At 42.4% G+C, this 12544-nt stretch overlaps 1 protein-coding gene across 1 annotated transcript in view; it reads right to left on the minus strand.

Annotated features, from left to right (window-relative positions):
* The window catches only part of hth (Meis homeobox homothorax), a 106968-nt gene that overhangs the window by 1998 nt on the left and 92426 nt on the right, over positions 1-12544 (minus strand). Inside the window, exons 11-13 of the mRNA XM_017145729.3 lie at positions 9469-9617; positions 2407-2483; positions 14-72 (exon numbers count right to left, since the gene is read on the minus strand). Coding sequence (XP_017001218.1) covers positions 14-72; positions 2407-2483; positions 9469-9617 — 285 coding nt within the window. The remainder of the gene's footprint in view (positions 1-13; positions 73-2406; positions 2484-9468; positions 9618-12544) is intronic.

A 12544-nucleotide genomic window follows, 5' to 3' on the forward strand; every position in this document is an offset into this window, starting at 1 on the left:
GAACAATAGTTACCTGCACGATTCGATTGATCGATCATCGGCTGGACGATTCTCCGCCGCGCATTGATGAACCTGTAAGCACACAAAGAGATTTCGTTTTAGTGGCATTCGCTAATTAAAAACACACACAGAACCGAAAAGGTTGCCATGAATTATGCATGAATTGGCCGCGGTAAATCCGGGGACACTGTGCACTGTGCTTTATGTGCCCAACTTAGCCATAAACCAAACCAAATCTCCGCCAGAGTCACACTTTTTGCGGCTGCCCTCCAAAACAAGCCAGATCAATGGGCCGCGCCGACTTTGGTTATGATTGTCGTTTAATAAATGCAATAAGAAATAATAAGCAGTTGCCCGTAGCAGTTGATCCGAAGGATCAGTGGCGACATAAAAAGCGCAAAAAGAGCAAAATGATTAAAGCAGAAAGCCGCCGGAGCGGAGTGACAGTCACTTGGCCAAGACGATGTTACCCGCAAGCTTTGACACGGCCTCAGAAAAAAACAGAAAAGAAAAAATCACTTTTATATCAGCCAAACAAACCGAAGCCACACAGGAAAAAACCCAAACAGGGAAAGGGAAAAACGCCAGAGGAATCAGTTACAGGCGCACTGGGAAAAACAAGTTCCCAAACTAGAAAATACAGTTTTTAAACAAATATTTGACAAAAAAAGGATTTAAAAATATTTCCTTAGAATTTTTGGATTTAGATGTTTGATTTAATGGAAGAGAGTTCTTTTAAAATCAATATAATTTTTCTCCCAGTGCACGAGCTACTCGCATTAGCCAAAATCCGAGTTAGCCGAGGTTAATGCCCTTAACAACTCCTCCTCAAACGGATTGAAAAAGGGAACACTTTACCGCTCGCCCCTTTGACTTTTCAATTTGCAGTTCGTTTGCGTTCTGCCCCTGATTTTTGCTCATTTTGGGGCGGAAATTGTTGCAACGCCCTGAAATCGTTTATCAAAACGACAAAATGGAATTGAGTTCCGTTTGCTGTGCCATATAGATATTTCGCTGGCATTTTTCTTCGCATTTCAAGATGCAGCCAAAGAATCGCATCTTGTAAGCTGCAAATCGATTTGCCCGCTGGCCTCGCACTTGATTGGAATGATTGCAGATGGAAGGGAAGCAAAAAAAAAATATATATAGCTCTAAATCGGTAGGATAGCAAACATTTGCGGGAGTTATTTATGTACTTAGGCCATAATTATAACTTTTCCTTCTGCAGCTGTAACTAAGCGTTAATATTTAAAACTTGCTCGGGGAAAAGAAAAGCGAAACTTTTTCGATTACGAAAGTTACTTCTGCTGTCTGGCCATCTCTTATTGGGTGTTAATGGAGTCTCCTGGTCATTTGAATGGCTTCTTATGCCGAGTTTCGCCCCGGCTCAAATTGCGCAAAATAAATACACATTTAGAGGAGAGATATTCCCCCAGGATTAGTGTCCTTCTCGGGAGCGACTGGCTCAGCGAAAAGGTGTTGCCCGCCTGCCCATAAATAACCAAAAGTGTCAACATTTTATTTTGCTATTTTCTGCCAAGGTTTTTCTTTTTCCTTTTCTTTTATTTTCTTTTTTCCCCTTATTTTTTCTTATTTTCCCCAGGACCTTTCTACGCAGCGTTGCGTGCCTAAGCGAATCGGAAAGGGAAGAGCAAGGGTCCTTTGGCTACTATTTGTTAATTTGCAGTGTGCTTCGGTGAGCGCGAAATTCAATTTAATTGAGCTGAGTGCCTGCCAGGCGGCAGAGCTCTCACACATTTCTCGCCGGATTTTATTGTGGCCTGTCGCAGCTTAAAAGCATTCCGCAAAGCCACCTCCTCGCCTCCTCAGCTGGCTGCATAAAAGATTCAGCAGCGCTTTTAACTTGGCTCTCCCAAGCTTTTCCATCTCTATTCCCCTATATATTTTCGCATCTTGCAGTTTGCCGTTTGCAGTTCTCAGCTTGCCGAGTGTCAAGTTCTGCAGGCTGTCGCATAATGTGCAAAATTTGATGAAGTTGCCGTCTCCCAGAGACGTTTCCCTAGATCTCTGGCCCTGTGTCTCGGCCGTAATGCACTTTGGGATCTCTAGGATTTCCAGTTTCTCCAGTGTGTTTCGAATCCAAACAAGGCCCATAATTTTGTTTGCCACATTCTTTTCACCTCTTGCTGGCTGCCTGTCGGCCTGTTGTGGCAGGTTCTATTTCCTTGGCAGCGTGGGCCGCTTGGCTTATAAATTTGTTTTGGCCAGATGTAAGTGTGCTCTGGTTTTGGTTCGGTTCGGTTTCGGGTTTAATCTTACGACCAAGTTGCTGAATAAAGCGTGTGAGTAATGGACAACCCAGGGCATCGTTTACCACATTATGATGTTGTCTGCCGTCGAAAAGATATCTGAGCCGATCCTATCGGATCTCGAGCGGATACTCACCAATTATTCACTTGCAGTATCGTTAGGCCGGTGTCCTGGGCCAATTGCTTCTTCTGGTCCTCGGATGGGTAGGGATGCTGCAAGGAAATGGTGAACAAATATGGTTATAAATTAGGTTTCAACTTTTAATAATATAAAATGAATAATAAAATATTTTGGTATTGAATGTTTATCAATAAAATATTTTTAAAGTATTTTATTGATCTCTCTGTCAGAATATTCTATTTCCAAATTTAAAATGTGTAATTTTAATGTAATAAAAATTGTTAACCCCTTCCCAGCAGACACATATCAACAAACTGTTGCAGTGCCCAAATTTACAATCTATCTAGCGAACCGGCCAAACAATCGATCAATCATGGGCCGCAATAAAACCGAATGGGAACCTGTCATCCCATCGCAGAGGGCTGCACTTGAAACGCACAATTTTCGGGTGTTTTTTGGGTTTTATCAGAGTGCAGTGCCTTTCTGCTTATCAGCAGTGCCACTCAAAGTGTCCTCAATTGCCGGTACCCTTAGGGGGTTAAGCAAAGGGCTTGGGAATGGGTTAATCAGGGGGCGGGGCATTGCAATTGGAGCGCGTGTCTAGCGCCAAATGGGCAAACAAATGCCAACGAGCAGTCCACTTCCCATAAATCTTGCAGTCGAACCGCCGACACAGTGGCGTCAGTGGGTAAATAGTTTGACTAAAGTGAAAGTGCCACTCCCCCTGGACAGCCGACGGCCGACAACCGCCTACCGCCCCCTTAAGCCCAGCTAATCTAATCGGTTGGTTCCTCTCGCCTGGCGCTTATTACAATTTGTTTTGTTTGCCTAGTTGTTGTGCACTTTCTGTTGATTCAACGATTCCGATCGCAGCACAAATTCACTTTATTAATGTTTTTTGGGGTGCTGCACATGGAAAATATTTGGTAATTTTTGAAAGCGTTAAGAGAGATAATTTTATGTGTTTATATAACATATTTTATATATTAAAATAAAATTATCATTAAATAAATTGCTACTTTTATTAAAATTTTTCGAAATCTTAGATTTTATACAGTCTGTCACGAAATGATTTTAAATCAAATAATTAAATTTAAAAATCTTTAAAAATACTGTACCACCTTTAAAATATTTTATTTTTGACGAAAGGGTTCAACCAGTCACCTGGTGGCTGTCAAAGAATTATTTCTAAGGATCTCTGTATGGCGGAAGTAGCCGTCAAATGATTTTGGCTTTGTTTCGCCCCTCGAAAAGTCGGGATATTCTTGTGCGCGTGCTCCAGGGAAGAAGGACGAAGGACTCAAAAGCCTTTGTGTTTAACCCTCGACTCGCCGCAATCGTTTCCGGCAGCTGTGGGCGGTTCCTTCAGCTTTTTCGGCCACTCGTCACCAGTCGATAATTGTGATTCGAGGGGATCCCACAACTTCCATTCGCCATTTCCCATTGCCTGCGAAATGCAATTTTGTGGACTGGCTAAGAAATTGTTTGGCAATTTACGATGGACCCCGAAAAATAAATGAACTGTCACCCAAGCATATACATATAAGGCGGGGCCGTATAGCCATAGCCATTCCAATCGAAATGTGCAACGCTGCACATCCTTGTCTTCTTCGTCTGTATCTGTAGCTGTGTGTCCATGTCCTGGCCGTCGACTGTAATGCAATTTAGTTGCCATTGTTGTTGTCCTGCAGCAGGGAGGGCTTGGCCTTCTGTGTAGCTGTGTGGCTCCTTAAATGCATTTGCCTTATTGTTTGTGTTTAATAAATTTTACGTGTTGTCTTGTCCAAGAAGTCCTGTGCCCGCCAGCAATAGTTGTTTGCTGTCCTGTCGAGGCCAGGACTTTCAGCCTGACACGCCCGCACTTTGGACAACAACAACAAGACAACAACCAGACAACCGAACTACAAACAACTATAGCTGATATAACCAAATACTATATGAAATTTGCGTATTGACAAATAAACGTTGGAGCCATGTAAATACAATGGACATGCCAATGGCAATGTTAGCCCCTTCCAACTCCTGCTCCTGCTGCACCTAAATATATATATATAGAAAATGTTCAAGAAGTCAGAAGGCATAAATTACATGCAGGTAAATTAAAACGGAATTTATAGCATACTTTGTGGCGCACAAAGATGGCTTTCTCAAAGGAGGCATGTGGGCTGTAGGACTGGGTTCGGATGGGTTATGGGTTTGCAGATGCAGGTGGAGCCTGGTTATTGATTTGATGTTGTGGCCAACACGAGTCGAGACATCTGGCAGTAGCAGGAACAACTTTGTGGTTGTCAATGGGGAAAAGGAATGGCAATGCAAACTTGGAATAATTAAGAGTCCAAGTCGGGGAAAGAACATATATATTTTGAATTTTATTGCTTGCACAAGGAAGTTTATATCCGCATGTAAAAAATATAAACAAGCTTTATAGGCCAACGGGAATATTATTAAAAGAAATCTTGGTTTTAATATTTATAATTATTTGCATTGTTAAATAGTAAAAAGATCATAAAACTCCAAAAAGATTAAGAAATTACAAATATGACTTCTGCAACCTAGAATCTTTCACAGAGACAAAGATTTCTTTACCAACTATAAATACGATACACTTTCCGCACCCCGCTCTTCAGAATATAATCCTTTATATATATTATAGCTGGCAGGTCAAGTTCGTTGACTTGCCCGACTCTTGGGGGATCAGAAGTGCATATAATTCATTTGCAAAAGCTTTTCTTTCAACGCCTACTCCCAAGAGTCTGTCTCCTTTTTCCCCCCGGACCTTCTGTCTCTGTCTGCTTAAGCGTTTTTCTTTCAGCTGCACTGTGTTGCACCAATTAGACTAATGAAAGCAATTATGCATTTCGCACTCACACACCGAAAAATATATATATCTCCACATATATATAGAGATACAGAGAGTGCATAACATGTCAAGTAGAAACAAAGTCCATTTGGTTTATTAATTTACCATACGACAAAATAATTAATTACTGTCACGCCTTTAAGTTGTCGCCCCAGCCCATGGTCCCCATAGTCGCTCTGTCTCTCTCTGCCTTTTGGCTGGCCGTCTCTTTCTTTCCCTCTGATTTCTGTCTCTCTTTCTGCCTTCTGCCTTCTTGTCCCTGTGGCAACTTGACTCGCTCCACTTTTTTTGCCAGCATATTTTCACTTTGTTGTGTGTTTATTTAAACTTGGCAAATGAATTTAAAACAATCATCGCACACAGATGTGTAAGAGGGGGGTTAACTCCTTCTTGGCCCCCCTTCCCACCCCTTGCTGACAAGGCCCCGAGGAGAGAGACCCCCATTTCATTGGACCTGGGCCCAATGATGTCAACATGACTGCAACGCCGTGACACATGGCACAACAAGCCCAAGAAGTCTGCCTGGCCTGCCCCCTTTTCGGATCCCGGCCCCCCGCCCATGACCACCACCACATACACATGAAGACCAACAACCATGCGATGCCAGCGATGCCGACGCCATTAACAACGCCAAATGCGACGCCATTTGTGAAACAAGCCAACGGCAACAGCAACAACTGCTGCAGCAACAACTGCAACAGCAACAGCGTTGGCAGCAAATTGCAGCGGTGAAAATTGCATTGCCACAGCGAAGAAAAGGCGACTGTTGGCCATTATGAAGATTTTTTCCAGTCTAAACAAAGCCAAATGAGTGTTTTTCCCTCGGATTTCCCCCGCCCTCGGTAGGCCCCAATGATAAGGTGAGCTGGAAGACCCAGCACTAATCGCAATGTTGTCCCCATCCTACGGAAAGGAAAAAATCATAATAATGTTCAGCTTGGCAACCAAGAGGGCTTTAAAGTTATGACGATGCCCTACGTCGAGAAGTGGGATAGAAAATAAATATGAAAGAGATTTAATCCCTGCCTTTGTAACGCATTTAATTAGAAAACGCTTAGGGTAGGAGAATTATTCCCCCGACTTTGGCCTTTAAAATAATAGCTTTAAAAATGTTAAATAAATATCATAAATAATATTTTAGGGGCTTTTAATGGCAAGTCAACTGAAATAGACATAAATAAAAATATTGAAATGGAATTGGAAGGTATTAATCAATTTCATTCATAAATAAAATCGAACATATAATTTATATATTAAAAACTAAATTGAAAGTTACTATTAGTGATTCATTTATAATATTTAAAAAAATATATTTTCTACTTAAGAACTTTCCTATAAAATTGTATATATTTTAGAATTCTTAAAGCGCATTGCAGGTTCGTCTTGAGCCGACACCTTGCACCATGCCACACACTAAGCGCCGTTGCAACATGACTCGCTGACAACAATGCAACTCTTTCACCGCGGCTGCACCTAATTCCCCCCGCCCCATAAACCCCCCTTTTGTAAAACCCCTTCGTCCGCCCCTCTATGGCTTCCTTTGGCCATTTTGCCATGGCTTAACATTTCGCGCTCTTTGCGTCTTTTTTCAGGGGTTGCAAGTTGCAAGTTGCAACGGCACCAGCCACGTCGAAACGTAGGCCCAAAAGCAGAACAGCAACAACAGACAGCCGGAAGAAAATTGCCGGCGAGGGAGGGTTTTTTTCGAGGGGGTGGTGAGAGGGTTAAAGGGGGAAGTCGAGAATGGGAACGAACCTGGGGCATATGGGCAAACTGCACACACATGTGGCTAACTGCTCGAGTAGGCGGAGCACGCGAAACGAGACTTTTTTTTTTATGGTGTTGCTGCCGTTCCGTTGGTGTTGCTGCCGTGCCATTGCCGTTGCCTGCCGTTGTTGCTGCCTGTCTGCAATGCGCGCCAAATGTAAACAAAATATTCGCGCGCCTGCCATAATTATGGCAACCAAGCGGCAGCAGCAGCAACAGCAATAACAACATGGGGAACATTTTTGCAACAACTGCAATCAGCCCATGAGCAACAACAAGGCAGCCATGCAATGCCCTCAATGTTGCTGTTGTTGCTGCAACGACGTCTGCGTCTGGCTTTTGTTTTTTGGTTGGCCAGTCAGTTAACCCGGCCCCAAGCTCCCCGCCCCCTTTTGTCCAGAATGCAATACACTTCATTAGCACCATCATTGCGGTCTTATTTGGGGTCTGTCTTATTCGGATTCGATGGCTCTTAAGCGACAACTCTGTAAATGAATTTATTTAGCACCTACGAACTATTACCGAATTTCGATTTTTCATTTAAGTTCTCTAAGTCCATACCTTTCTAAGATTATTCCTAATTATTCCTAAAGCTTTATAGACCCTCGACCGATAAATCAAATTGGCAATCATTGCATTATGCCAAATCGAAGGCCTTTGAATACGAAATTAAAGTTTCAAACGCATGTCGGCGTAAAAGAAAAACAATTTCCCTAATGCGTTGAAAAACTGTTAATGGCATTAAGCCGGGACGACGGAGTCAGTCAAGGATGTGGATGAGGATGTGCAGGCTGTGAAAGTCGAGACGCTGCCGCTGGGCAAACATGAGTGATGCGCTGATTTAAACGGCAATTCATCAATGTCACCGAGGGTTTGGGGGAAATGGGGGTGGTTGGGCTAATGTTTCTTCCGTTTACTTTACTTTTGCGCCCAAGGGGGTGGCTGGCGTTTTAAAACGTTTCTTCTTCGCTTTTTTTTGGGCCAGAAACGCATCCTCAACTTTAATTTCCGATTCGCTGGCTTATCGCGCTGGTCAGCTTTTGGTCGTTAACTTTGTTGGCCACACCACACACACTCGCTTACCGAATTCCATTAAGATTTCTATCATTTTACATACGCAGTGGCAGACTCAGACTCAGACTCACAAAAAATCCCCAAAACTAATGGCCAAAAAACGTAGTTGGAACTTCCTTGAACCGTCCAGCATTAAAATCTTATAGTTTTGTTTGGCTCTTTCTTGGCTCGACCGCATATTCAACCCTTGGCCACCTTTTCCCCTTTTTTTTGGTTGCCCAACATAAAGTGGCGCATAACAAATCTGTTTATTTGTATTACACATCCGCTGGATTGGACTGGACTTCCGTTTGGCATCTCCGAAATCCGAAAAAGGAACTTTGAACTGCAGTTTCTGGCTTTGAATAGTTATTGCCATTGGCAATTTGTTTTTAGTGCCGCATTTCGAGGCCGTTTAGCCGAGCTCTTTGATGGCCCCGAAAATGGAAATCTAATTGGACGCGATGACCGGGCAAAGAAGCTCCGAAAGGGTATTTGTTATGGCCAACTGGATAAATGCCTAAATGGATGCTTAGGCCGAGTGAGTGGTCTGCGATTGGACTTGGCAGTTGGGAGGGGAAAACTCTTCAGTCTGATCAAGTACAGCACACAATCTTGTTTGCATTTCCCACCCTAATGGCCATATAATCAAGGTTCCGAATGGCGCCTCCCCTGGCTGCTATCGTTTACATCATCGTGCAGGCTTTTCCCCTAGACCACAGCCCCCTTTTTCCTTTGCCCCCCTTAGCTTTTCCCCACCCACTGCGCCGCCCATTGACGCAGGCCATTCATTGGAGCCCATGCGGTAATCTTATCAACCTGCCACACGTTGGAAAAAAAAAACACGAAAATAAAACAATAGCTGCACTGCGAAAACGACTATAACCTTTAGTTTGTTAATTTATTTTATAATAAAATGGTATTTCTTAAAAAAAAATTCCACATTTAATTTATCTCGAAAGTTTTCTTGGCTATAAAGTATTTCCTTTATTCACTGCTTATGCTAATAATTCCCAACTCATTTTTCAGAACAATCGAAAATTTTACTAAATAATGTTATTTTCTACACTACTTTTATTTATTTAATGTTTCGCTAAATAAAAGGTTACTTTTATTTAAAGATATTTTCTTTAAGACTTGATTTAATTTCTTTATTAATATTTTTAAAATAAATAACCCTCTTATGTAACCACTTTTTTCCGCAGTGTGACTAGACCGCATTCTTATCAGACTGGGGCTGGTTTAGCTCCTAGTTTCTAGTTTCTAGGGGGTGGGGCCACCAGCCCCCGGCCAGTCAGAGATTCCCACTGAGATCGCGATAACATCTCTGACGTGCCGGAAAGCCATTGGCCAAAAAATCGGAGGTGGAAATGAAGGTAACTACTTGCGCTACTCACCGTTAAATGCTGAAACAGCCACGCTCTCAATATGTTGGTTGCTACTTTTGGGAAAATGCCACGTTTCTTTTGGTTCTTTTTGCCGCTCGCATCGTCGTCCTCCTCGCCGGTGCCCTCTCCACTTCCTATGCTGGCATTGCTGGCATCACCTGGAAAATTCGTGGAGAAATGGTAGAAAAGTGAGTGGAATCTTCTTCTCCTTGCTAGGCCTATGTCAATATTGTCACTACAAACTACTAAAGCCCACCGAAAATGAGAAGACTACTACTCTACTACTACTATCCAAGACGACTCTTGTGTTTGCTGTTCTGGTTTATGGCTGTTTGTCAAGTGGGCATAAAATTACTCGGCTCGGTCGTAACGATAATCATATGGATGACATTGTTTGTGACTGCAGGTCAGTAGAATGAGAATCGAGAATGGAGAATGTAGATTGGGGAGCTGGGGATTGGACTACCAAGACTTGTTTATAAACAAAATTAATATTTGTCAGGGCTGCCGCTTTGGCTTTTTGGTAATGTTCCTACATAATTTTTGGTTAATTTAAACTCCCCAGGCTTTTATCTTTTGTTTGCCGAACATCTCCAGGCAGCCATGGCAGCCAGGCGTTTCCTGTGTGCTTTCCTTTTCATCATCATCATCATCATGACTGGATCTCCCTAGTCTATGTGTATATTTTTGTTTAATATTAAGTATGTTATTTGTGTGTTTACTTAAAGTTTTAGTTACACTTAAGTAACTCAAATGCCAGCAAACAGGAAGCCCGAATCGCTGCGCACATGCAAACAAAATAAACCAGACCAGAGCAGAGCAGGGAAAACCAAGCAAGCGAACTCAAAGACCGTCCATGGATTGCATAATTTCACGCTCCTTCCTCAATGATGATCATCAGATTTCACATTTCAGATTTCAGGGGGCCCGGGCCCAAAACAAATATTGCCCAACAGCCGAATGTCTAACTTGGTAGCCTTCGTTCACGTTTAATTCCTTCATAAATTTTCCACGCTTTATCTTTTGCACAACACCTTTGGCATTTGCTTTCGCTCCACCTTCACTCTGGCTGCTTTTCATTAATTTTTCAGTTAACTCATTCATTAATTTTCACACACAGTAGCCACACCTAGAAACGAACACTCAAACATTCAATGGTGGCAGACTTCACGCCATTTTGCGTAAACCGGAAGTTCGTTTTGATTAATTTAGTCGCCGATGGAGACGTTCGGTTGGCGAGTGGTCAGAAAAGTGGGAGGGGATTTTCCAAATGGGCCATAAAACAAAACCCGATGGCAGCAGACCAAATAAAAAACAGAAAAATAGAACCTGGGGAATTTCGATGCTGAGAAAAGGCAGACCACTCTATACTCTCGATTTAGATAAAGAAATGAAGAAGATTTTAGGGGCTCATATCAAACTTTAAAATAGCATTAGAAATTTAAATAAATATTTACAAGAAAATCTAGACCTTATTATTATAATTTTATTACTTAATATTCTGTCTGAAACGTCGAGATAGAAAGGCACTAAGCAAATCAGCGGAACACCAAACCGGAAAAGAAGTAAAATTAATTTACCAGAAAGAAGAAAAAACCGAAAAAGGTAAACAAAAGAAGTTCCCAAAACAATCACTTGTTGGAACCTTTCTAGCGCCTTTCGCCCCCAACATTGTTTGCATAATTTAGCAATTATGGAAATGCGTTTGGTTGGCCCATAGTGTAAAGTATAGGATAGTATAATAGTATGTGAGTTGGCCAACGGAATCTGGCCGAAATGAAAGCCAAGAAGGAGGCGTCCATTACACAAAGCTTATCGAGAGGCACTGTGAGCTGCATTTTAGTTGCGAAGAGCGCCGAAGAAACTAGCTGCTGGCACTTAACAACTTCATTAAAAGTTGTTTATGATCCTCGAAATTGATTATTCCACTCATGAGGGGGATGGGCGACGAAGGGGGAAATGAGGGGATACCGATCCCCTCGAAGGGGGATCCGCAAGGCACTCAAATCGCGACGGGCGCGCGCTTAAGAAAACATGAAATTGATTAATGCATTTGCCTGCAACATGGTCAGGAGGAGTCGTCTGCCGGGGTCTCTGGATCTCTGGAACTCGGGAACTCTGGTATCTGCTGGTGATATGTAAATTCCTTCAAGTGGATTGCACTTTACGCCGACTCCAAGTTCGGTTTGCGGTGCGGTGTGTGTGTGCTCCCATTTCCATTTTCTTATACTTTTTACTCTTTCCTTATTTTTTCTTTTTCGAGACCCAAACACAATTAATCTTTGGCCAGAGCCGCATCTTCTGGCTGCTCGCTTATTATTGTTATAATAACGATGTGCAAAAGCACTTGTGCCACTTGAAAGGGCACTCGTAAGTTGTCGGGGAGGTTGGGGAAAAACCGATTAGGACGCGGTGCGTTTTCGTAGTGCCTTTTTCCCAAAGTGCTTTTCGCTGTACGCGATAAAGGCGCTTGCATTTTTGCTTTTAATTGAATTGTTAAGCGCAGCGCAAAACTTAATTAATTTTCACTATAACTTTGTGGACTTTATGGTGCCCGCTCGATTCCCAATAAGTTTGCTTTTGCAGGGGGGCGGGGAAAATAAATTTGATGCCAGGGCAATTTTCGTGGGTGGCTCACACACACACACACACACAAGCTCTGCAGCTCCAAGCATTTTTATTTATTATTGGCTTAAAGGACGAAGGATGCAGGAGCCAAAGACGCAAACGCAGACAGACTTACATATATATATATATATACATATACCATGAGTTTGTTGTTATTATTGCAAAAAGCTACCAAAAAAAAGAAAAGAAAACTACAGTTGGTCTGCCTTGCTTGCCACATTTTCATGTTTGTTTTTGGTACGCTCTTTTTGCTCTCATTTTTTTCTTTGCCTGCCTTCTACAATTGCGCAAAATTCCAATTTGCAGTAAATTTTGCGATTTTTCCTTTATACGGACATACAAAACATTTTTAGTTTCCTGCTGGCTTTTCCTTTTCCTTCCGCCTTTTTCCCCCCTGCTCCACCAGAATGCAATTATAGAGTAAAGCTGACAAAAACCCAAATGCTTCGAGATGCTT

This window comes from Drosophila takahashii, chromosome 3R (genome assembly GCF_030179915.1).
Source record: "Drosophila takahashii strain IR98-3 E-12201 chromosome 3R, DtakHiC1v2, whole genome shotgun sequence".
Classification (NCBI taxonomy): Eukaryota; Metazoa; Arthropoda; class Insecta; order Diptera; family Drosophilidae; genus Drosophila; species Drosophila takahashii.